At 43.6% G+C, this 27,121-nt stretch overlaps 1 protein-coding gene across 1 annotated transcript in view; it reads left to right on the forward strand.

Moving 5' to 3' along the window:
- LOC309563778 (pancreatic triacylglycerol lipase-like) overlaps window positions 1–16,933 on the forward strand; it is a gene marked incomplete at its 5' end in the record, with an annotated part of 76,605 nt that extends 59,672 nt beyond the window's left edge. The window contains 7 exons of the mRNA XM_082268382.1: window positions 11,376–11,501; window positions 11,579–11,713; window positions 11,889–11,997; window positions 13,277–13,396; window positions 14,049–14,165; window positions 14,253–14,371; window positions 16,783–16,933. Of these exons, the coding sequence (XP_082124508.1) occupies window positions 11,376–11,501; window positions 11,579–11,713; window positions 11,889–11,997; window positions 13,277–13,396; window positions 14,049–14,165; window positions 14,253–14,371; window positions 16,783–16,932 (876 nt within the window). The 3' untranslated portion in view covers window position 16,933. The remainder of the gene's footprint in view (window positions 1–11,375; window positions 11,502–11,578; window positions 11,714–11,888; window positions 11,998–13,276; window positions 13,397–14,048; window positions 14,166–14,252; window positions 14,372–16,782) is intronic.
- Window positions 16,934–27,121: the final 10,188 nt, after the last annotated feature.

A 27,121-nucleotide genomic window follows, 5' to 3' on the forward strand; every position in this document is an offset into this window, starting at 1 on the left:
TACTCCCCCTACTCCTAGCCTTTTAGGGGTACAAACAATAGTAATTGGGGCCTAGTGTGGTTGTGTACGTGTGATATACATACACTTTTTTGGGATCATATTTTCTATTCCGCTATTTAATCAAAAACCTTTGGGGATCAGTTAAATTGGGGGATAGTCTGTGTTGGTACGTGTGAGAGAGATCCACCTTTCCAAGTTGTTGAGGTTCATCTCATACTTCTGAAGGTTTGAGGGTGCTGCCTGTTCCATACTCCCCCTACTCCTAGCCTTTTAGGGGTACAAACAATAGTAATTGGGGCCTAGTGTGGTTGTGTACGTGTGATATACATACACTTTTTTGGGATCATATTTTCTATTCCGCTATTTAATCAAAAACCTTTGGGGATCAGTTAAATTGGGGGATAGTCTGTGTTGGTACGTGTGAGAGAGATCCACCTTTCCAAGTTGTTGGGGTTCATCTCATACTTCTGAAGGTTTGAGGGTGCTGCCTGTTCCATACTCCCCCTACTCCTAGCCTTTTAGGGGTACAAACAATAGTAATTGGGGCCTAGTGTGGTTGTGTACGTGTGATATACATACACTTTTTTGGGATCATATTTTCTATTCCGCTATTTAATCAAAAACCTTTGGGGATCAGTTAAATTGGGGGATAGTCTGTGTTGGTACGTGTGAGAGAGATCCACCTTTCCAAGTTGTTGGGGTTCATCTCATACTTCTGAAGGTTTGAGGGTGCTGCCTGTTCCATACTCCCCCTACTCCTAGCCTTTTAGGGGTACAAACAATAGTAATTGGGGCCTAGTGTGGTTGTGTACGTGTGATATACATACACTTTTTTGGGATCATATTTTCTATTCCGCTATTTAATCAAAAACCTTTGGGGATCAGTTAAATTGGGGGATAGTCTGTGTTGGTACGTGTGAGAGAGATCCACCTTTCCAAGTTGTTGGGGTTCATCTCATACTTCTGAAGGTTTGAGGGTGCTGCCTGTTCCATACTCCCCCTACTCCTAGCCTTTTAGGGGTACAAACAATAGTAATTGGGGCCTAGTGTGGTTGTGTACGTGTGATATACATACACTTTTTTGGGATCATATTTTCTATTCCGCTATTTAATCAAAAACCTTTGGGGATCAGTTAAATTGGGGGATAGTCTGTGTTGGTACGTGTGAGAGAGATCCACCTTTCCAAGTTGTTGGGGTTCATCTCATACTTCTGAAGGTTTGAGGGTGCTGCCTGTTCCATACTCCCCCTACTCCTAGCCTTTTAGGGGTACAAACAATAGTAATTGGGGCCTAGTGTGGTTGTGTACGTGTGATATACATACACTTTTTTGGGATCATATTTTCTATTCCGCTATTTAATCAAAAACCTTTGGGGATCAGTTAAATTGGGGGATAGTCTGTGTTGGTACGTGTGAGAGAGATCCACCTTTCCAAGTTGTTGAGGTTCATCTCATACTTCTGAAGGTTTGAGGGTGCTGCCTGTTCCATACTCCCCCTACTCCTAGCCTTTTAGGGGTACAAACAATAGTAATTGGGGCCTAGTGTGGTTGTGTACGTGTGATATACATACACTTTTTTGGGATCATATTTTCTATTCCGCTATTTAATCAAAAACCTTTGGGGATCAGTTAAATTGGGGGATAGTCTGTGTTGGTACGTGTGAGAGAGATCCACCTTTCCAAGTTGTTGGGGTTCATCTCATACTTCTGAAGGTTTGAGGGTGCTGCCTGTTCCATACTCCCCCTACTCCTAGCCTTTTAGGGGTACAAACAATAGTAATTGGGGCCTAGTGTGGTTGTGTACGTGTGATATACATACACTTTTTTGGGATCATATTTTCTATTCCGCTATTTAATCAAAAACCTTTGGGGATCAGTTAAATTGGGGGATAGTCTGTGTTGGTACGTGTGAGAGAGATCCACCTTTCCAAGTTGTTGGGGTTCATCTCATACTTCTGAAGGTTTGAGGGTGCTGCCTGTTCCATACTCCCCCTACTCCTAGCCTTTTAGGGGTACAAACAATAGTAATTGGGGCCTAGTGTGGTTGTGTACGTGTGATATACATACACTTTTTTGGGATCATATTTTCTATTCCGCTATTTAATCAAAAACCTTTGGGGATCAGTTAAATTGGGGGATAGTCTGTGTTGGTACGTGTGAGAGAGATCCACCTTTCCAAGTTGTTGGGGTTCATCTCATACTTCTGAAGGTTTGAGGGTGCTGCCTGTTCCATACCCCCCCTACTCCTCATCTAGCCTTTTAGGGGTACAAACAATAGTAATTGGGGCCTAGTGTGGTTGTGTACGTGCGAGATACATACACTTTTTTTGATCATATTTCCTATTCCGCTATTCAATAAAAACCTTTGAGGATCAATTGAATTGCGGGATAGTCTGTGTCGGTACGTGTGAGAGAGATCCACCTTTCCAAGTTGTTGGGGTTCATCTCATACTTCTGAAGGTTTGAGGGTGCTGCCTGTTCCATACCCCCCCTACTCCTCATCTAGCCTTTTAGGGGTACAAACAATAGTAATTGGGGCCTAGTGTGGTTGTGTACGTGCGAGATACATACACTTTTTTTGATCATATTTCCTATTCCGCTATTCAATAAAAACCTTTGAGGATCAATTGAATTGCGGGATAGTCTGTGTCGGTACGTGTGAGAGAGATCCACCTTTCCAAGTTGTTGGGGTTCATCTCATACTTCTGAAGGTTTGAGGGTGCTGCCTGTTCCATACCCCCCCTACTCCTCATCTAGCCTTTTAGGGGTACAAACAATAGTAATTGGGGCCTAGTGTGGTTGTGTACGTGCGAGATACATACACTTTTTTTGATCATATTTCCTATTCCGCTATTCAATAAAAACCTTTGAGGATCAATTGAATTGCGGGATAGTCTGTGTCGGTACGTGTGAGAGAGATCCACCTTTCCAAGTTGTTGGGGTTCATCTCATACTTCTGAAGGTTTGAGGGTGCTGCCTGTTCCATACCCCCCCTACTCCTCATCTAGCCTTTTAGGGGTACAAACAATAGTAATTGGGGCCTAGTGTGGTTGTGTACGTGCGAGATACATACACTTTTTTTGATCATATTTCCTATTCCGCTATTCAATAAAAACCTTTGAGGATCAATTGAATTGCGGGATAGTCTGTGTCGGTACGTGTGAGAGAGATCCACCTTTCCAAGTTGTTGGGGTTCATCTCATACTTCTGAAGGTTTGAGGGTGCTGCCTGTTCCATACCCCCCCTACTCCTCATCTAGCCTTTTAGGGGTACAAACAATAGTAATTGGGGCCTAGTGTGGTTGTGTACGTGCGAGATACATACACTTTTTTTGATCATATTTCCTATTCCGCTATTCAATAAAAACCTTTGAGGATCAATTGAATTGCGGGATAGTCTGTGTCGGTACGTGTGAGAGAGATCCACCTTTCCAAGTTGTTGGGGTTCATCTCATACTTCTGAAGGTTTGAGGGTGCTGCCTGTTCCATACCCCCCCTACTCCTCATCTAGCCTTTTAGGGGTACAAACAATAGTAATTGGGGCCTAGTGTGGTTGTGTACGTGCGAGATACATACACTTTTTTTGATCATATTTCCTATTCCGCTATTCAATAAAAACCTTTGAGGATCAATTGAATTGCGGGATAGTCTGTGTCGGTACGTGTGAGAGAGATCCACCTTTCCAAGTTGTTGGGGTTCATCTCATACTTCTGAAGGTTTGAGGGTGCTGCCTGTTCCATACCCCCCCTACTCCTCATCTAGCCTTTTAGGGGTACAAACAATAGTAATTGGGGCCTAGTGTGGTTGTGTACGTGCGAGATACATACACTTTTTTTGATCATATTTCCTATTCCGCTATTCAATAAAAACCTTTGAGGATCAATTGAATTGCGGGATAGTCTGTGTCGGTACGTGTGAGAGAGATCCACCTTTCCAAGTTGTTGGGGTTCATCTCATACTTCTGAAGGTTTGAGGGTGCTGCCTGTTCCATACTCCCCCTACTCCTCATCTAGCCTTTTAGGGGTACAAACAATAGTAATTGGGGCCTAGTGTGGTTGTGTACGTGTGATATACATACACTTTTTTTGGATCATATTTTCTATTCCGCTATTCAATAAAAACCTTTCTAGGGCAAGATCTTAAATTACAGAAATATGAGGAGACCGTCAAATAAGGGCCGTGGCCTGGGTCGTGGTGCTGCTGGTAGAGCTCCTGTTGCAAGGAGAGGACATGGTCGATCTGTGCCAGCTACACGCACAAGTGAAACACCTTCCTCAAGTGTGAGTAGGCGACAGAACCTGCATCAGTATTTGGTAGGGCATCAAACGCCCCTAGAAGTGATGAGGCCAGAACAAGTTGAGGCGATAGTAGATTGGTTTGCTGCTGACAGTGCCTCCAGTTCCTTCACATTGTCTCCCACCCAGTCTACTGCAGAAAGGTCAGAGTTGGCACCTGCAGCCAATGTCCAACCGTCTTTCACCTCACCCCCTTGCAAATCAGGCCAGCAGTCTGAGCCCCAAGCCATACAGCAGTCTCTTATTCTTTTTGAGGACTCTGTCAGCAGGGTTTCCCAGGGCCATCCACCTAGCCCTGCCCCAGAAGTGGAAGAGATTGAGTGCAGCGATGCCCAACCACTTATTTCTCAAGATGAGTACATGCAAGGATCATCGCAGCACGTCTCCGATGATGACGAAACGCAGGTGCCAACTGCTGCGGCGTTCAGCATTGTGGAGACCGACAAGGAGGGCAGGGGTGAAGACTGGGTGGAAGATGATGTGGAGGACGATGAGGTCCTCGACCCCACATGGAATGAACGTCATGCAGGTGAACTGAGTAGTTTGGAGGAAGAGGCGGTGGTCGCACAGAGCCACCAGCACAGCAGAAGAGGGAGCAGGGTGCAGAAGCGGAGCGGCCGTGCCCTAGACACTACGCCCGCTACTGCCCAACGCAGCAAGGGAACGAGCGCACCAAAGTCAGCTCAAAGGAGTTCTCTAGCGTGGAAGTTCTTTAGAAAATGTGCTGATGACAGGACACGAGTGGTTTGCACCCTGTGCAATCAGAGCTTGAAGCGAGGCATGAACCTTCTCAACCTGAGCACAACCTGCATGATCAGGCATCTAAGTGCAAAGCACGAGCTGCAGTGGAGTACACACCTTCAAAACCAAGAAACGTCTCTGGCTCATCCTGCTTCCTCTTCTGCTGCAGTCTCGGCCGCTCCAGCCACATCTGTAGTGATACCGGCACCTGCCACCCCGCAAACAGACGATCTGTCAGCAACACCACCACCTGGGTCACCAACAACCATCTCCACAATGTCCCGTGGAAGCGTTCAGCTTTCCATCTCCCAAACACTTGAGAGGAAGAGGAAGTACCCCCCTACCCACCCGCGATCCCTGGCCCTGAATGCCAGCATTTCAAAATTATTGGCCTTTGAAATGCTGTCATTCCGTCTGGTGGAGACGCACAGTTTTAAAAACCTTATGTCGGTGGCTGTCCCACAGTACGTCGTGCCCAGCCGCCACTACTTTTCCAGGCAAGCCATCCCTTCCCTGCACAACCAAGTGGGGGAAAAAATCAGGTGTGCACTGCGCAACGCCATCTGTGCCAAGGTCCACCTAACTACGGATACGTGGACCAGTAAGCACGGTCAGGGGCGTTATATCTCCCTAACGGCACACTGGGTAAATGCAGTGGCGGATGGGCCTGAGGCGGATAGCAATTTGGCGCATGTCCTTCCACCACCGAGGATTGCAGGGCGCTTCAGTTTGCCTCCTGTTCCTAACTCCTCCTACTCCGCTTCCTCATCCTCTACCGCCTCCTCATCCGGACAGCGTAACACCTTCACCACCAACTTCAGCACGGCCAGGGGTAAACGACAGCAGGCAGTTTTACAACTTGCCTGTTTGGGGGACAAACCACACACCGCGCAGGAGTTGTGGAGGAGCATGGAACAGCAGACAAATGAGTGGTTGCTGCCAGCGAGCCTCAAGCCCGGCCTGGTGGTGTGCGATAACGGGCGAAATCTCATAGCAGCTCTGGGCCTAGCCGGTTTGACGCACATCCCTTGCCTGGCGCATGTGCTGAATTTGGTGGTGCAGAGGTTCCTTAAAAACTACCCCGATATGTCAGAGCTGCTGCAGAAAGTGCGGGCCGTTTGTGCGCACTTTCGGCGTTCTCACCCTGCTGCTGCTCGCCTGGCAGCGCTGCAGCGTAACTTCGGCCTTCCCGCTCACCGCCTCATATGTGACGTGCCCACAAGGTGGAACTCCACCTTGCACATGCTGGAAAGACTGTGCGAGCAGCAGCAGGCCATAGTGGAGTTTCAGCTGCAGCACGCACGCGTGAGTCGCTCTGCGGAACAGCACCACTTCACCACCAATAACTGGGCCTCCATGCGAGACCTGTGTGCCTTGTTGCGCTGTTTTGAGTACTCCACCAACATGGCCAGTGGCAATGACGCCGTTCTCAGCTTAACTATCCCACTTCTATGCCTCCTTGAAAAAACAATTCGGGCGATGATGGAAGAGGATGTGGCACAGGATGAGGAGGAGGAGGAGGATGAAGAGGTAACATTTCCAAGGCTTTCAGGGCAGTCATTCGCAAGGGGCTCCGAGGGTGGGTTCCTGCACACGCAAACGCCAGGGACGCAATTGTCCAGCAGGGGCACAGTTCTGGAGGATGAGGAGGATGAGGAGGAGGAGGAGCTGGAGGAGGAGATGGAACCATGTTCACAGCAGGGTGGCACCCAGGCCAGCTCATGGCCATCACTGGTGCGTGGCTGGGGGGATACAGAGGACACGGACCATACACCTCCCACAGAGGACAGCCTTTCGTTGCCTCTGGGCAGCCTGGCACACATGAGCGATTACATGCTGCAGTGTCTCCACAACGACCGCCGAGTTGCCCACATTCTAACTTGTGCTGATTACTGGGTGGCCACGCTGCTGGATCCCCGTTACAAGGACAACGTACCGTCCTTAATTCACTCACTGGAGCGCGATCGCAAGATGCGCGAGTACAAGCGCACGCTGGTAGACGCCATGCTGCTGGCATTCCCATCTGACAGCGGGGCCACAGTGGAAGCACAAGGCAGAGGAGGAGGAGGAGGAGGTCGCCAACGCAACCAGGGCACCGCCAGCACCTCAGAAGGCAGGGTTAGCATGGCCGAAATGTGGAAAAGCTTTGTCAGCACGCCACAACAAACAGCAGCACCAGCAGCTCAGATGGAACGTCTTAGCAGGAGGCAGCATTTTACCAACATGGTGGAGCAGTATGTGTGCACACGCCTACATGTAGTGAATGACGGGTCTGCCCCCTTCAACTTCTGGGTCTCCAAATTGGGCACATGGCCTGAGCTTGCCCTTTACGCCTTGGAGGTGCTGGCGTGCCCTGCAGCCAGTGTATTATCTGAACGGGTATTTAGCACGGCTGGGGGCGTTATAACAGACAAGCGCAGCCGCCTGTCCAGAGACAATGTGGACAAGCTCACGTTCATTAAAATGAACCAGGCATGGATCCCACGGGACTTTTCCGTACCTTATGCAGAATAGCAATGGATACCGACCTTACCCACCCATTGTTCCATTTTTGCTCTTTCTCACTCTTTTGGGGTGTACCCTCATTTAAAATTTGTGAAAAGAAGCAGTGTTGGCTACCTCGTCCTCCTCCTCAGGGCCAGATTAATGTAGGGGCTATTGGAGCTGCAGCTCCAGGCCCCTACCTTTTATATAGGCCCCGGGTTGGCCATATTCACTGTTACCGCTCTTCTGTCACTTGTAAACACAGAAGTCTGGCTTCTATGCTCGCTTCCCCAGGCAGCACCCTCAGAACCTCCCCACACAGCGTGAAGGCCGGACAAGGAGGGACAGTTGGCGATGCATGGATGTGTTTATGGGCTTCAGAGACAGCATCCCATGTTGAATTAGGCATGCATGGCTGCACCCTTCCTCCTCTGGGTGCATGGCAAGGCACGGCCCTAAGGCCCTTCAAAATCCTCAGCACCAAGCCCATGATGCTGTTAATCCGGCCCTGGTCCTCCTCCACCGCCGCTTCCACCTACACCGCCCATAGGTGTGCGCAGCCTATTGCATTAAGGTGTGCACCCCAAAGTTGAAATACACATGCATGTGTTTGCCAGCAGGGAGAGTAATGTATCGGGGCCATGTACCTGTAGGCAAGGAGAAATAGAGCAGAGCAGGTCCCAGGGAGATCTTTCCCATCTCCTCACTGGCAATGCTATGTGCCCTAGGTGATTAGGGTGTGCCCAGGCACACCCAGCACACCCTGTGCGCACGCCTATGTCACCGCCACATCCACCACCACCTCAACCTCCCTCCTACTCCATATGGGCCTCGTCCTTCAGAGATGAAGAAGAACATTGTTTTATTTTTCTGTTTTTTTTTGTTGTTTTAAGTTATTTCCCTATCCACATTTGTTTGCAGAGCACTTGCCATGCTCTTAATTACGTTTTGCTGCCATTTGCAGCACTCTAGCCCTTTCCTTTGGTGTTTTAGAGCCATTTTAGTGCCTTAAAGTTCGGGTCCCCATTGACTTCAATGGGGTTCGGTGTCCGGGAAAAGTTCGGTAAAAGTCCGGGACACGGACCCGGACTTTTTTTTAAAGTTCGGCCGAACCCGTCGAACACGGACATCTAGGTGTCCGCTCAACCCTACTCCTGACCCCTCCGTAGCACTTCGAAATTTAAGACCGGCTAACCTCACCCAATCCCACCTTAAACTGCTTCTGCAAGTCACTATGGCTGCGAAACAGACCATCGCCAAAGCCTGGAAATCCCCAACGCTGATAATGGCTGAAGCCAAACAGACTTAACCAAGCTATGATCCATGCCAAAATAGGCCATCACTCTTGACAAAATTTGCAACTTTGAGAAAATATGGCGCCCTTGGGTCACACACTATTTACCCTCCAACTTTGATGAATCCTTATGGATGCCTTGGTGAAATATTTTTACATTTGAGCTTCTTGTATGTATATTAAACACTTCAGGTTGCACATTACCCCGGGGATTATCTTTATATATATATATATATATATATATATATATATATATATATATATATATACACACACACACACACACACACACACAATGCTTTGCAAAAGTATTCGCCCCCCTTGAACTTTTCGACCTTTTGCCACATTTCAGGCTTCAAACATAAAGATATAAAACAGGTGGGACACAATCATGAAGTGGGACGAAATTTATTGGATATTTCAAACTTCATTAACAAATAAAAAACTGAAAAATTGGGCGTGCAAAATTATTCAGCCCCCTTAAGTTAATACTTTGTAGCGCCACCTTTTGTTGCGATTATAGGGTATGTCTCTATCAGTTTTGCACATCGAGAGACTGAAATTTTTGCCCATTCCTCCTTGCAAAACAGCTCGAGCTCAGTGAGGTTGGATGGAGAGCGTTTGTGAACAGCAGTTTTCAGTTCTTTCCACAGATTCTCGATTGAATTCAGGTCTGGACTATAACTTGGCCATTCTAACACCTGGATATGTTTATTTGTGAACCATTCCATTGTAGATTTTGCTTTATGTTTTGGATCATTGTCTTGTTGGAAGACAAATCTCCGTCCCAGTCTCAGGTCTTTTGCAGACTTACATAGAAACATAGAATGTGTCGGCAGATAAGAACTATTTGGCCCATCTAGTCTGCCCAATATATCTGAATCCTTATGAATAGTCCCTGGTCCCTGGTCCCTAGTCCCTGGCCCTATCTCCATCAGGTTTTCTTCCAGAATGGTCCTGTATTTGGCTCCATCCATCTTCCCATCAATTTTAACCCTCTTCCCTGTCCCTGCTGAAGAAAAGCAGGTCCAAACCATGATGTTGCCACCACCATGTTTGACAGTGGGGATGGTGTGTTCAGGGTGATGAGCTGTGTTGCTTTTACGCCAAACATAACGTTTTGCATTGTTGCCAAAAAGTTTGATTTTGGTTTCATTTGACCAGATCACCTTCTTCCACATGTTTGGTGTGTCTATCAGGTGGCTTGTGGCAAACTTTAAACAACACTTTTATGGATATCTTTAAGAAATGGCTTTCTTCTTGCCACTCTTCCATAAAGGCCAGATTTGTGCAGTATACGACTGATTGTTGTCCTATAGACAGAGTCTCCCACCTCAGCTGTAGATCTCTGCAGTTCACCCAGAGTGATCATGGGCCTCTTGGCTGCATCTCTGATCAGTCTTCTCCTTGTATGAGCTGAAAGCTTAGAGGGACGGCCAGGTCTTCGTAGATTTGCAGTGGTCTGATACTCCTTTCATTTCAATATTATCACTTACACAGTGCTCCTTGGGATGTTTAAAGCTTGGGAAATCTTTTTGTATCCAAATCCGGCTTTAAACTTCTCCACAACAGTATCTCGGACCTGCCTGGTGTTTTCCTTGTTCTTCATGATGCTCTCTGCGCTTTAAACGGACCTCTGAGACTATCACAGTGTAGGTGCATTTATACGGAGGCTTGATTACACACAGGTGGATTCTGTTTATCATCATTAGTCATTTAGGTCAACATTGGATCATTCAGAGATCCTCACTGAATTTCTGGAGAGAGTTTGCTGCACTGAAAGTAAAGGGGCTGAATAATTTTGTACGCCCAATTTTTCAGTTTTTTATTTGTTAACAAAGTTTGAAATATCCAATAAATTTAGTTCCACTTCATGATTGTGTCCCACTTATTGTTGATTCTTCACAAAAAATTTTAATTTTTTTCTATCTTTATGTTTGAAGCCTGAAATGTGGCAAAAGGTTGAAAAGTTCAAGGGGGCTGAATACTTTCGCAAAGCACTGTATATATATCTCCTTTTTTTTTTTCTCTTATTCCTATTTCATTTGCCTATTCTTCTTACTTTTCTTGCTCCTCTTTTTCCCTTCTTTTACTCTTCCCATGTGGTTTAGGCAGCAACATTTATACCTTTGCTTTCTATACATTATATTGTTGTGCTTTAATAAGCTTCACATCTTAGTCGCTTATGATACTAGATTTGATCCTTTCTGGATATTTTCAAGGATACATTTTCTTATTTGCTATACCTATTTTTGAACTACATGGTATTCATTATATTACATTGTATCTGTAGTTATCTTTATACCTGTACTTTATGATGTTACTTTCTTATTGTTGCATCTAAACCTCCTTGTATAACATGTTAAAACTCAATAAAACAAATTAATAAAGCCTTCCTATTTTTCAGGAGCCACAAGTGTATTAAATCCTTTGATAACAACAAATACTCAATTTCCAATGACCATGCATTTTGCCAAATCATCAAGCACAGTCCAAAGTTAATTTCGTTTATCCCTAGTGTCTGAGTACTACATTTATAGCTGACGAGCATATCTCTTCCAGGTGATCAGCGCTCTCAATGTCTCCTCAATCACTGGCACCAACTTTAAACCCGGCCAGAAATCCATATTCATCATCCATGGGGCATTTGAGACTGGGGACAAGGCGTGGCTGGTGGAGATGTGTCAGGTCAGTGTGGCTGAAGAAAAGGGGTCCTTACTAACTGTCCTAAGAACTGACCTGTCTCACATGATTTCCCTTTGTAGACTCTCCTGGAGGTGTCGGATGTGAACTGCTTCTGTGTAGACTGGAGTGGAGGATCGTTTGCCCCTTATACACAAGCGTCCAACAATATCCGTGTAGTTGGGGCTGAAATTGCCTATTTATTGCGCTTTCTAGCGGTATGTACAATGCCAGCAAGTCAAACGCATCCATGCTCATTATTTCACTGTACGTTATTTACTGCATTCAATAAAAATCTTACACTATTAATGGTAAGCTAGAATAAATGGGGGTGGGGGTTGCATTAAACACAAACCTCAAAGCATGGCAAATAAAATGGTTCCTCTCTCCCAGGCAACATTTGACTATCAAATGAATGATGTCTACCTGATTGGGCACAGTCTGGGGTCACACGTTGCTGGTGAAGCTGGAAAGAGACAGAGGGGAATAAGAAGAATTTCTGGTAGGTGGAGTGGAGTTATGGTGCTTTTGAGAATCTTTTCAATTGATTGTAGCATCTGACAAAGGGACAGCAGGTGTACACTTGAACTGGCCATACACTGTGCAAATGTCAGCTGGTTACTGGTGGAATGTTGCTTAGCGGGTGGCCCTGTCAAGTATATTATTGGTATCATTATTTTAATAATACAGTATATATGGGGTTTCACCACTATTTGCACATTACAGCTCTGCAATATTTCTTAACTTTTGCAGATAGGGTGACACCATCACTACTATGTTCTAATACACTGGTTGATTTGCACCTCTGTTACTATTGTATGTAGAAGTTCCACTGTTTGCCCATTGCAGCTCTGCAATTTCTTGAAGTTTTTGCAGAGAGGGTGGCACCATCACTACTATATTTCAATACATTGGTTGCTTGCACTTGGATACTCCTATATAGGTTTTACCATTGCACTTCTCTCCATTTGTAGAATTGTATAAAGGAAGTGTAGGGTTGGGGTGTCTTCTGGGAGGGGGGGGGGGGCGTTATTGATCTACAGAGGTCAGGACATACTGATCACCTTGTACAGGGGGCCCACCAAGCACCATTGTGCTGATGCACACTGACAAACTATTATAATCCCACAGTCACAGCCATGAAAAAACATCCACTTGTTCTCAGGCTAAGCAATCTGTCCCTAAAAAGCAGGGCTCTGTCCCAGACCTACCCACCACACAAAATGTGTTCCAACCCGAGGAGGACAATGTTATATCAGTGTTGCCCACATCTAAGATGGCCCCTAGGTCATTCGGGGCCACAGCATCAGACCTCTACTTCCCTGATGACCTTTACAGAAGCCTTGAAGGGACCTGAATTCTGCCTGACCTCCACTTTCCCCACACAGTAGCCACCATACAGCACCATCCTTGCGGGGAGGTAAACCTATTCCTGCCTACAAGCTTGTATGGTTTGGGAACTGCTGCTGTAAATAGCCATAACTTGTATCCATCCATACAACACTTTTAGGAAATAAGCTTTCCATCAAGGAGCCTGCAAACCTCTAAGTATATAACATTTACATAATGCATCCAACTTCTTTTACTGCATTAAAGAAGCCTGTTACTTTGGTCTCAATGCATAAAATCACCATCTGCATTTGTGGTGTGCTGTAGTGATATGCGTGTTGGAAATGCAATACAGAATAACTGATTGCCATTGTGATGCACAAATATCCACCCTGTAAAGGGACCATTTAAATTAAATTTAAAACCTTTAATATTTTCATTTAACTATACAGTTTTGGATGCAGCTGGTCCCTACTTTGAAGGAACCCCACCTGAAGTGAGAGTGGACCCTACAGATGCAGTTTTTGTTGATGCCATTCACACCGATGGATCACCTGATGCCTTTCATCTTGGTAGGTTTTGCTTTCTGCACTTTAAACATTCTCATTCCAGGTGTATCGTGTGTGTTTGTGGTGGGTGTATGTGGTGTGTTTTTTTTTTCTTTTTTTAGTCACAGACGAAATAGATGGGGTGATGTTAGGCATGTATATGGGTTGCTGGGTTTGTTTTTTGGTGGGGGGGGGGGGGGGGGGGGTAGAGCAAAGTTTCACCTCCCCTTTAGACATTTTCGCCAAGGTAAGAATGATGGCCTGTGATGGTACTCAACTCCCAGATAGTTGACCATTAGAACGGTAGATGTAGATTTCTTTTTTTGGCAAAATGCATTGTAGTCAATGTGGAAGGCAAAACTATAAAGTGGTTAAGGGCCATCCTACTTTTAATGGTTCCAGGCTGTTTGAGAACTGCTTACATATTGCAAAAAAAAGGTAAGGGTTTTACCTAAACGAATTTGTTAAAACCGTGCAGCTCATGGTAAAATTGGGGGTGAATTTTGCTATGATAACCCTGCTCAAGCCTAATGAGAAGCCACATCTAAATCTAAACTGCAAGACTAAGTTGGGACACCCTCTGGCTTGCCTTCATTGCTCTAGTCTGAGGCTCATATTGGTATCTGATATTGGCTCATGTTGGTATCTTATAACATCTCTAACCTATTTGTCTTAGGCTTTGGCATGATGCAGACAGTTGGTAATGTTGACATTTTCCCCAATGGTGGTATAAACATGCCTGGATGCGAGAAAATATTTATTAAGCTTGACGATATTGATAACGTGTTAAAAGGTGAGTACCCTCATTGTCCCTATTTCACTATGCACTATTGAAGTGTTCAACCTTGTTTCTTAAAAACTGCTCAACTTGCTTTTCCAGGGGCCTATGAGAAGATCTTCTGCAACCACCAAATGAGTTTTAAGTTCTTTACAAGGAGCATTCTCAGTCCTGAAGGTTTCATTGGTTATCCTGCTTCATCATACAGGGATTTTCTAGAGGTTGGTCTTTATGCAAGTATGTGTTTCCTTTTGCGAATTAGATCTGTCATACAGCAAGCTAAAAACTTTCTTACAGTATAAATGGAAGACTAGCAAATGCTGAAATTATGGCAGCAAGCATAGTATATATTCCTTCTATTTAGTGTGGCTTGTCTAATTTTATAGCCAACACATGTATTTTGGATATATGCCAAATGCAACGATACACCAATTGCGTGATCATCTTTAGTGTTTTGAGAGCAAGCTGCTGCATTGGACAAAAAAGTGATGTAATCTGGCTTCTAATATAATGTAGCGCTACCCCCGTGAGAGCCGCTTGCTTGATCTGTACCCCACTGGGTGCCCGACCATGCAAGTCCTCTGACACCCAGGGTTCAGACTTTTTGATTTTATTTTTAAAAAAAGATTTAGATACACTTTAGGTGAAAAAGTTGAATAATGTTTACTGAAAAGCTATGAGCATAAATCCCCAGTGGTATAAACTTGACCCCTGAGGAAGTATCACAATAGCAAGAAAACCATAGTAGCAATAATATATAAACGGTGACCAAGAAGAAACAATTGATTGTAGAATCTGAAGGTTTTGTCCAAGCAACGCTCCATTCAACTGAAACCGTGACCGCTCTTGTGTCAAACCACTAGGCCTCAACACCACAGGCCAAATGGAGCAGCAAGATACAACAATATCCTTACATTAATAGAATTAACTCTTGAGCACATAAACCTACTCAGTCAGCAAATAGAGTCCTGGGTGTGGGCACTTGTACTTATGTTACTAACTGAACAGTCCCTTAGTTTATGTTGTAGTCTCTTTTAAAGAAGTGAAGCCCTTGAATCTTCAGCTAGCACTTTGACAATCTTTGTCTGAAGATGTCCTGAATCACAGAGTAAAGCCACTTAAGCTGATGAATCCTAGCAGGCAGGGGATGCAAAGTGTGCCTGTGTTAATTTGACACAAGATGAACACTGTAGCTGCTTAACCAGGTGTAAGTGTGGCACAGAGTTCGGTTTAGGCAGAAAGAAAGACCACATTGTCTGCATGCATGGTCTCTATCAGGAGAGAATGGGCAAGTACCCACTCACTGATCCTGGTAACTGGTGGTGTTGAAGACAAGGTGTGAAGGCTTTACAGGGACTCCCTCAGGGGGATGGCGTCCAAACTCGCGTTGCACCACAGCCCAGCCAGATCTGGTGTGGATGGAGCAGGAATAGCCTCCGGGCTGCTGCTGAGCAATCAGATGAGGCTGGCAATGGATGCCCCTTAAATGCACACGCATTCTTGCACAGGCTGCGACTCGCCCACAGCACCACCTGACAGAGTCCTTGCTTGCAGATCCAGGCCGGGGTCCCAAGAGGGGGATCTCACCCGCTCACAAGCCTTATCTCCTCTCCCAGCTGGCTGGTATTTACAGAGTTGTATAAAGTACTCGAAACCCAAACTTGAGTAAAATTACAAGTGCTCGATCAAAAAGTGACTTGAGTAGAAGTGGAAGTGCTCGATCAAAAAGTGACTTGAGTAGAAGTACTAAAGTATTCAACATTTTTTGTACTTAAGTATTGCAAGTAGTTTTTTTAAAAAATTTTGCTACTCAAGTACTGAAAGTAAAAGTACCAGTAGTTTTGAAACAAAAATTGCTACTCAAGTACTGAAAGTAAAAGTACAAGTACTGTGTTATGTAGTTATTAAAGAAAGAAGTCAAAAGTTTGAACATCATATTGTTTTTTATTATTTCAAATGCAGCTTTTATTTATACATACAGTAGCATTTATTTTCGTATGCGCTAATACACATGTTTTGAGCTTCATGAAACCTGCCATCTACTGTTCTGGCAGTGGTAATTTTTATAATTGTAATGAGTAACTATGCAGCACAAAAAAAAAATATCGGAGTAGAAGTATTGAAATCATTGAAAAAATTTAGTGAAGTAAAAGGGGAAGTAGGAGAAATAAATTATACTCTAGGAAAGTACAGATACCGCCTTTCGGTACTTAAGTACTGTAGTGAAGTAGTTCTACTTAGTTAATATACATCTCTGGGTATTTATAGTTCAAAACAGTCCAGCTGAAAGCAAATCTTTAAACTTGGAACTCAGTCACTTTATAGTCAGGAAGTGCAGCAGAGTTCAGGCTGAACACTAGGAGAAAATTGCTTCTCAGCAGTGATGCTGCACAGTGTCTCCTGAATGCAGGTAATAGCCGGCTCTTGGCTACAATAAGCTTTAAGCTTTTATGGTTTCCTTTCTGGTTGTGCAGTCTACATTCCAGTCATGGTAAACTTTTAACAGGGTTAAGGGTGAAACAGCTCCTCCTTCAGGATACATGTAAAATATTTGGCATAAATGAGCAGGATGGTAGGGGACACACATTTGGCATTGCTACTTAAATACAGTTTACCTTAACTTTTGTCCTAGGGATCTGGGTTCCCATGCACAGAGGAAAGTTGTGCCTTTATGGGGTACAAGGCAGATGAATATTTATTTGGTCATGATCAAGACTCTTCAGACAACCAGAAAATTTTCTTGAACACTGGAGACCCTTCAAACTTCATGCGTAAGTTCTAGAAAATATGTTTTATTGAAGAGAAAAAAAATACCAGAATCCTTGAGACATGTGTGTTTGAAATTCAGGCCGAGCTGTGGATTGCAGATCCATGCTTCTAATTACTCAGGGAGGCTGGATAAATCGGCAAGCTGCATCTCTGGTGACTCCCCCCTGCTTTCTGAAACCCTGGAGAAGCTTCTAGAAGTAGAGGGTGGAGTTTAGGAGGAGCTGCTTGGAATATTGATGAGGACCCCAGCAAAATGGGCTGGCAGAGATATGTGCAGGATGAAAATATGTTTTGTTTTGATGCTTTGTTTTTAAATAAATCAGTTTAGTTAAATTTATTCCATATTCGAAAAAAATCTGACCACATTGGGAAATTATTAAATCAGTATTTATTAAATTTTTATAACATTTTAAAATATATTTTTTTTATATATTTTTTTTTCCATTTAAATGCAGCTGTTGCATTAGGCTATTGATACTGACTGACAATTCAAAAATTAGAATAAAATAGAAAAAATATATAACCCTCTTCCAAATTTTAAAACAATAGAAAAACAATAGAACTGAATAGAATAACACCGAACACAGTATAGAACCATCTTCTAAAATTCAAATAGAATGGAAAATTAGAAAATCATAGTTACATAGTTACATAGTAGTTGAGGTTGAATAAAGACACCAGTCCATCCAGTTCAACCTGTACAGGTGTGTGTGCGTGTGTGTCAGTGGCCTGATCATTTTCCATAACCCTGAATGCTGTGATCTGTGAGATGCACGCCCAAGAGTCTTTTAAAAGTAGCCATACTCCCCGCAGCTACCACCAATTGTGGAAGAGAGTTCCACATTCTCACTGCCCTCACAGTGAAGAACCCCTTACGCAGCCCAAGGCTAAACCGCCTCTCCTCTAATCTCATTGTGTGGCCATGTATCCTCTTGCACTCCTTGAGAATAAATAGTTTTTTACCTATGCTGAGATCGCCATTGAGGTATTTGTAAATCGCTATCATGTCCCCTCTCAGGCATCTCCTCTCCAAGGAGAATAAATTAAGCACTTGTAATCTCTCCTCATAATTAAGGTCCTCCAATCCCCTAATTAGTTTAATTGCCCTTCTTTGGACTCTTTCCAATTCCAGCACATCCCTTCTGAGGATTGGCGACCAGAACTGGAAATAATACTAAAGGTGTGGCCGGACCAGGGTTTTATAAAGTGGTAGGATTATAACTTTGTCTCTGGAATATATCCCCTTCCTTATGCATGCTAATACTCTGCAAGCTTTGGCAGCTGCAGCTTGACATATCATGCTATTACTTAGTCTATCTTCTACTAGAACCCCCAAACCCTTCTCCATTCTGGATTCCCCCATAGGTCCCCCCCCCCCCCAGAGGATAATCTGCGTTTATGTTTTTTGCCCCCAAGTGCAATACCTTACACTTCTCTACATTAAATCTCATTTGCCACGTAGTTGCCCACTCTGTAGGATTTCTATATCTTGATGAGAAGTTATTGCCCTGCATATCTTTGTGTCATCCGCGAAAACTGAGATTGAGCTACTGACTCCGTCGTCTATGTTATTGATGAATAAATTGAACAAAATTGGTCCGAGGACTGAGCCCTGGGGGACCCCACTTACCAATCCAGACCAGTCTGAGTATGCGTTATTTATAACCACCCTTTGGACACGCCCATGTAACCAGTTTTCTATCCAAGAACAAACCTTGAGGTCGATGCCTTCAGACCTTAGTTTGTAGATTAAGGGCTGTTTCACACGGAGCGGACCGCATTGTGATCCGCTCAGGCACTTTTTTTTTTTTTTTCACGGAGCGGATGACACTTGTGTCATCCGCTCCGTATGTCCGCATATCATCCCATCTGTTTGCGGATGTTATACGGACATAATGTAAGTCTATGGGCATTGCGGATGTAAGCGGATGACACTGCTGACATCCGATTTTGCTTCCTTTCCGTTTTTTGAACGGAGGAAAATAGGGTTCTGTTCCGTTCCAAAAAACGGAACAGAACTGAAAGGAAGAAAATCGGATGTCAGCGGATGGTATTCCGCTGACATCCGCAATGCCATTGACTTACATTATGTCCCTAAATCATCCGCAAAAAAATAGGATGATTTGCGGACATACGGAGCGCCCGTGTGAAAGGGCCCTATGTGTTTGTGGGGAACTGTGTCAAATGCCTTAGCAAAATCCAGATACACCACATCCACATGTCTCCCTTTATCTAGCTCACAGCTCTCTTCCTCTTAAAATGTTAACAGTTTGGTTTGGCAGGAACGTCCTTTTGTGAACCGTGCTGATTACTGCTGATGATACTGTTGTCCTTAGCAAATTATTGGATATAGTCCCTTATCAACCCTTCCAATAATTTACATACAATTGATGTCAGGTTGACCGGTCTATAGTTTCCTGGAATATCCCTCCTCCCTTTTTTGAGTATTGGTATCATATTAGCTTTTCTCCAGTCACCTGGTACAGTGCCTGTCAATATACTGTCTGGGAAGATTAGGAACAACGGTCTAGATATAACCCTACTGAGTTCCTTGAGTATTCTCGGGTGCAAGCCATCCGGTCCTGGTGATTTATTAGTGTTAATGTTATTAAGTCTTCCTTCAGTTTGCCCTCTGATATCCACTGCGGCAAGTCTTGTGATGTTGTGCTAACCAGACAGTCCTGGTCAGTATACCCCTCCTTTTCATGTGTAAAAACCAAGTAGAAGAAAGTATTTAGCACAGTTGCCTTCTCTGTGTCCTCTGTAACCATCCTCCCATCATTGTTAATTATGTGTGCAACATGCTCTGACCTCGTTTTTTTGCTGTTAATGTATTTAAAGAATGTCTTAGGGTTTTTTTTACTCTCCTCTGCTATGTGTTTCTCAAAGTCATTTTTAGCCGTCCTGATTCCATTTTTACATTTCTTGTTAGATTCCTTGTATTGGTGGAAAGCTAATAATGTCCCCTCCATTTTGTATTTCTTGAATTCCATTTTCTCGCTCTAATAAGCATTTTTACATTACGGTTTAGCCAAACCGGTTTGACCTTGGCTCTTCTAAATGTATTTCCCATTGGCATGCACTGTGCAATACTTTTGTTTAATATGTTTCTAAAGCATTCCCATTTTTCCTCCGTGTTCAATGATCCTAGGGTTAGGTCCCAGTCTATGTTCTCAACTTTAGGAAAGTTTGCCTTTCTGAAGTTTAGAGTCCTTCCTTATATTCCCCTCTTGTCCTGTTGTCCTATGATTTACTTTAAATGTAATCATCCTGTGATCACTAGAGCCCAAGTTGTCCCATACTTCTACATCTGAGATTAGACCCAAATCATTTGTAATTAATAGATCTAACAATGCTTCTTTTCTTGTAGTAGAATCTACCATTTGTCACATGTAGTTGTCCTGTAAGACATTCATGAAATGACGGGCCTTTACTGAGTGAGCTGTCCCCTCTTTACAGTCAATGTTGGGATAATTGAAGTCCCCCATTATGATGACTTGTCCCTGCTTAGCCGCTATGCCCAACTGTGAAAAGAAATTCCAGCTCTACCTCCTCGCTTTGGTTGGTGGGCCTATAACATACCCCCACTATTACTTTCCCCCTTACTTCTTCCTTACGGAGTTCTACCCACACGGATTGCATCTCCGCCCTCGTCCCTTCCATAATGTCACTCCTCTCTACCACACTATAACGTTATTTTTGATATAGAGACATACCCCTCCCCCTCTTTTGCCTTCCCTGTCCTTCCTATACACAGAATACCCTTCAATATTTGCCAGCCAGTCGTGTGACGGGTCAAACCAAGTTTCTGTTATTCCCACAAGGTCTATGTCCTCCTCGTTTAATAACAGTTCAAATACCTCCATTTTATTAGCTAGGCTCCTGGTGTTTGTATATACCACTCTTAGTGTTGTAGGAGTTGATAGTGATTTATCGTTGCCTTTATTCCTGCTTGGTTTGTGGTGTGTCCGCTCATTCCCCCCAGTAGTTGTCAATACGGTTATATGGTCACTGCTGATCCCCATAGTAGCTTCTGTCCTTTGTTCAGTACTAACTGGCACTACCTCGGAGCCCTCCCCCCAACACCTAGTTTAAAAGCCCCTCCAACTTTGTGGCCATCTTTCTTCCCAATAGAGCTGTACCATCCCCATTAAGGTGCAGCCCATCCTTACTAAAGAGAGTCAGCCCAGTTCTCCAGGAACCCAAACCCCTTCTTCCTACACCAGTTCCTCAGCCACTTGTTTTGCTCCCTAAGCTCCTTCTACCTCTCTAGTGTGGCTCGAGGTACAGGCGGTATTTCAGAGAAAACCACCCTGAAGGTCCTTTTCTTCAATCTATTGCCTGAGGAAAAGTCCCCTAAGTCCCTGAAATCATTTTTTAGGATCCTCCATCTTTCTCTTACTTTGTCATTAGTGCCTACATGCACCATGACTGCTGGGTCCTTCCAACCCCTGCCCAATAATCTGTCTACCCGATCCGCAATGTGCCGAACCCGAGCGCCCAGTAAACAACATACTGTTCGGCACTCACGATCATTTTGACAGATAGCCCTCTCTATCCTCTTAATAATTGAGTCCCCTACCACCACTACCTGTCCAACCTTTCCTGAGTCTCTACCCCCCTCCTTCCAGGAGCCGTCGCTCCCCTGGCAGCTAGGGGAGGGCGCCTGCTCCAGCACTGCGACCCCTGAGCTGATATCCCCAACATCATGCAACCTGGCATATTTGTTGGGGTGTAACAACTCAGGACTGGCATCCCAGTAGACTATAACGGTTATATTCTATATTCTTTATATTTTTTTAGCTTCTATATTCATTGTTTTTCTATTCTAATCTTTTTTTTATTCAAATTCATTCTATTTAAAATTTGAATTTCTTAAAATGGCTAGGTTATACTTTTTTTTTTTTTTGGATTCTATTCTGCACTGTGACAGATGTTGATGGGACAATGGTACACTGGCAGATGTTGATGGGGCATAACTGTTCTATTTTATTCTATTGCTTTTCTGCTCTATTTTCTATTCAAATTCATTCTATTCTAAAATCAGAAGATAGTCAGAATATAACCATCTTAAGAAATTAAAATTTTGAATAGAATGAATTTGAATAGAAAAAATTAGAATAGAATTGGAAGAGTATAGAACCAACTTCCGAAATTCTAATTTCGACTAGAATGAATTCAAATAGAAGAGAATAGAATATAACAGTTGTATGTTGTAATTGTTCAATTCTTTTCTATTCTAATTTCTGAAGATGGTTATATTCTACTCTTATTTTCTATTGTGGATTCTAATTGAATTTTGGAAGACTGTTCTAGTCTATTTTTTACCCTGCTTTCTTTGCTTTTTTTTTTTATCTATATTTACTTTTTTCTAATTTGATTCAAATGGGATTTGTTTAAAGTCGTTGCTATTGTAATTTGGATAATTCAAATTTTCGAATAAGGACAAACTTGTCCGAATTGCGATTTGGAACAAAACAAACTGTACATGGTCTGGGGGGGTGGTGGCCTGAGGCTCGGGTGCTGGAGGGCCCTCTACAACACACGGAGGAAGTCCTGGGGGCAAGGAGAGGACAGCAGGAGCAGGTCAGCATGTCCAGGAGGTCTCCTGAGAAGTCAGCCAGGTGGGGTGGTGAGCAGTCTGGGAGGACTGTGGAGAAAAAGCCAGGAGGGCTAGTGAAGGGGCAGCTGCAACCAGGCTAGCTGGCAGGGTCCGAAGAGGTGGTGCTGGGATCAGTAGCCACAGGGAAGTAGGCTAGACACTGCCTTTTTTTTTTTTTTTTTACACACCTAAAGGGGCCTCGGGTTCCTTCCAATAACAGGCTTTTGCTCAAAAATACAGCTGGGTGCTGTGTAAGATCATTTATTAGTGTGCCAGCAGAGTTCTCCAAGCATGTGTGCTGGAGGAAGCAGAGTAGTGTATATAGGAAAAGGTGTCTAAGTCAAGTGGGCATCCCATAATACCCCCTCCTCCCCATCTAAGTTTTAATCCCCTTAATAACATAACAAAACAAAGTGCTGGACTGTTTTTTGACTCTGGGAGATTGAAATTCAGTGTGCCTAGCTGTGCAGGGTGGGGGAATCCCAATCCCATTTGGGGTGCTCTCTATATACAGGTGCATCTCATAAAATTAGAATATCAAAAAGTTAAATTATTTCAGTAACCTGTATTACTGTGTAACGCATATATACAATATGTGTTTCACTTTTTGAATTATTTCAAGCATTTCTTTTATTTTGATTATGGCTTAGAGCTAGTGAAAACCCCAAATTGATACCTTGATAAAACACAGTGGACCAACACCAGCAGATGACATGGCTCCTTAAAGCATCACTGACTTTGGATACTTCACACTGGACCTCATACAATGGAATTCTGTGCCTCTCCACACTTCCGCCAGACTCTGGGATTTTTATTTCCAAATATAATGCAACATTTTCAACAGTCAGTGGTAATTTGGGGAGCAATGTCAGCTGCTGATGTTGATCTATTGTGTTTCATCAAGTCCAAGTCAGTGCAACCCTCTACCAGGAAATTCTAAAGCACTTCATAATTCCCTCTGCTGACCAGCTTTATGGAGATGCTGATTTCATTTTCCAGCAGGACTTGGCACCTGCCCACACTGCCAAAAGTACCAATAACTGGTTTAATCATGGTATCACTGTGCTTGATTGGCCAGCAAGCTCACCTGAACTAAACCCCATAGAGAATCTGTGGGGTATTGTCAAGAGGAAGATGAGGCACCAGACTCAACAATGCAGATGAGCTGAAGGCCGCTATCAAAGCAACCTGGGCTTCCATAACACCTCAGCAGTGCCACAGGCTGATCACCTCCATGCCACACCGCATTGATGCAGTCATTCATGCAAAAGGAGCCCTGACCAAGTATTGAGTGTATACTTTTCAGTAAGCCAACATTTCTGTATTGAAAAACGTTTTTTTTTTTTTTTTTTTTTTTTTTATTGGTCCTAGACTCCTATGTAATCTAATTTTCTGAGATACTGAATTTTGGGTTTTCACTAACTGTAAGCCATAATCATGAAATTTAAAAAGAAATATTTGAACTATATCTCATTGTGTAACCCATCTATAGAAAATTAGTTTTACTCTTTGAATTACTGAAATTTTAACTTTTCGAGTTGTGTATGTACAGTATAGCTATGTCAAAAAGAACTACTCTGGGTACAGTTGCATGGCTGAGTAATTGTTAATCTAGTGTGATAGCACTGAAATCTGAAAATTGGCCTGGAACTTAAATGGGGTGAAAAGTGTCCAGATTTGAGGTGGTTAAGCTTTCCTCTGTAGGGTGGTACAGAGAAGGTTTTCGACCTGCCAAGAGTGATATTTATGTAACAGAATCGCTATTCCTTTTTTCAGGCTGGAGGTACAAGGTATCTATCACAGTCATTGGGTTGGATCTTGTTTCGGGGTCTCTTTCAATGTCTCTCTGTGGAGAAGTTGGATGTTCTAGTATGCATAAAACCTACAGGTATGTCAGTCTCAAATGTATATTTTGCTGTTCTGAGGCATGGTTGCCATCTTAGCATGTTCACTGGATTAGGTGTGGGGACACATTGGATGCCTTCAGCTGACATTGCTGGGTGCCTGTCTTTTGTGTTTTAAGGCGAAGTGGGATCTCTCCAGCCAAACCTGCCCTTATTTATCCACTGCCTAAGCTTGGAGATTCTCATAGTTGAGACAATACACAGAGGAGCCTTAGCAAAGCACTGTAGCTTCCTCATATTAACCCAGGATTCAGTTTTTTTTTATTTTTTTTCTATTTGGTAAATGCTCTAGTATTTTTTTTTTTTGTGGTATGGTAAAGGGAAACTGTGAATTATTGGCCTAAAATATATGTGAATACAGTTATAAAAAATCCTTAAACCTTGAAACTTTCATTAAAATCCCCTGTGACCCTGCCATGAGGGTCTTTTGAAGCACTTCTCTTCTAGGACAACTGCATGCTATCCCTGCATAGTTTTGCAGGCTTCCAGTTGAGAAAACAAGTGACCATTACACAGGTATGGTCCACTGCCACAATTGGGCATTTCTCCATTACCGATGTGCTTGTAGATAGGAAGTGGCTGCAGGAGACCAGCTGTTCTCTGATTTGTAGCAGGGATGATGGCTTGCTAGATGTCCACTCTAATCCCATTCAACATTGCTGGGCGTCACTCAAAACAAAGCTACTATGAAAGCAGAATGTGTCGCAGTCTGATCGTGGCCCCAAGTAAATAGTATTAAGCCCTACCTGTTGAAATGAGGATATTGAGATTGTATTAGGTTTGGATGTTCTTTTGATTTGAAGTGTCTGACCTGTATTTTATTTGGCCTTCCCTCAAAAGAAGCATATAACACTATGCTTGTTTGCAGTGGACCGCTTCGTTCTGGTTCAACCTACTCCTCTTTTGTTGATATGGAGTTGGAAGTTAACCGCATCCAGATGGTGGAATTTGTCTGGAAAAAAAGTATCATCTCCATCCTGCATTCCAAAATGGGTGCCTCAGCTGTCACACTGCAATACGGAACAAGTGGAGAGATGTATGTATTAAAATAGATTCTTTGTGACAGATTTTCTTTCAAAAACATTTTATTACATTTCTTGATAAACACAAACAGGTGAATAACAGCAGGTTTACAATGACCATATAATACAATGCAGAATATTGTTAGACATGTAACATGGTCATTAACAAAGGGGAAAAGAAAGAAATCACAAATTTGAAGAAAAAAATAAAATACAGTACCGCCAAAGGGTTAAAGTGATTGTATGGATAACTCTTATGGGGGAGACCTGGCATGATCATATTGTGAGTTGTACTGGATATGTAAGACTCAGGGGGACCCATCCCATACTCCAGACACCCCCATAGGGGATCATGCTGTGTCCGGGTCATGGGAGGACTCCCCGGAGGGGGGCCAGGTCTTCTTTAAATAGATAGGAGTGGGTCCGATTTTCTACTAGAGTAGACTTAAGTACAACCTGTTGGGATAAAACTGCAAGTGCCACAATGATTTCCAAGCTCAGGTGCAATTTAAGTCTTTTAACCACTTAAGCCCCGGAAGATTTTACCCCCTTCCTGACCAGGGAGTATTTTGCGATTCGGCACTGCGTGACTTTAACGGACAATTGCGCGGTCGTGCGAAGCTGTACTTAAATGAATTTGACGTCCTTTTTTTTCCCACAAACAGAGCTTTCTTTTGGAGGTATTTGATCACCTGTTCGATTTTTTGATTATGCGTTATAACCAAATAAAGAGCGACAATTTTGCAAAAATAACAATATTTTTCACATTTTTGTTATATGAAATTCCCCCCAAAAAAATGTAAAAATCAAAATTTTTCTTAATTTTTGGCCAATTTGGTTTCTGCTACCTATGTTTGGTAAAAAAAAATCTCAATAAGCGTATTTTGATTGGTTTGCGCAAAAGTTATTGCGTTTACTAACTAAGGGAAAGATTTTTGTCATTTTTGTTGTTTTTTTTTTTTTAACGAGTAATGGCGGCGATCTGCAATTTTTTTTTTCGGGACTGCGACATTGCGGCGGACAGATCAGACCCTTGACTGACATTTTTGACACTTTTGGGGGTACCAGTGACATTACTACAGTAATCAGTGCTATACATTTGCACTGTTACTGTAAAAATGACACTGGCAGTGAAGGGGTTAACTTTATTGGAGAGGGAGGGGTTAAGTGTGTCCCTAGGGGCGTGCTTCTAACTGTGCAGGGATGTGGCTGCGTGTGTGTAACAGCACAGATCAACGGTCCTACATAGCAGGACCATTAGATCAGTGCTTTTACACAGGGGAGAATGACAGGCGGCTTTGTTTACATTAGCCGCCTGCCTTTCTCCCTTCACAGCGGACGATCGCGAGTGACCGGGTCCGCCGGTCACACGTACGGAGGTGTCCGTGAATGAGCTGAGGCGGGAGCGCGCCTCCAGCGGCGCACGCCCGACAGCTATTGGCTCCCAGGCTAGTGACGTACCAATACGTCACTTTGCCTGGCCGGGGCTGACCGCCGCAGTATATGTACTTGATGTGGTCGGCAACCGGTTAAAAACAGGCCAACAGGGGGTCTAGTAAATGTTACTCCATTTGCATTGCATTGATTTGAGAGACATTTTATGTGGTGGTTGTGTGTGGAGCGTCTCCCCCCCAAGGTGAGGGTTTACATATACATTTCAATTATGTAATCTTC

This window comes from Pelophylax lessonae (genome assembly GCF_965119305.1).
Source record: "Pelophylax lessonae genome assembly, chromosome: 9".
Lineage (NCBI taxonomy): Eukaryota > Metazoa > Chordata > Amphibia > Anura > Ranidae > Pelophylax > Pelophylax lessonae.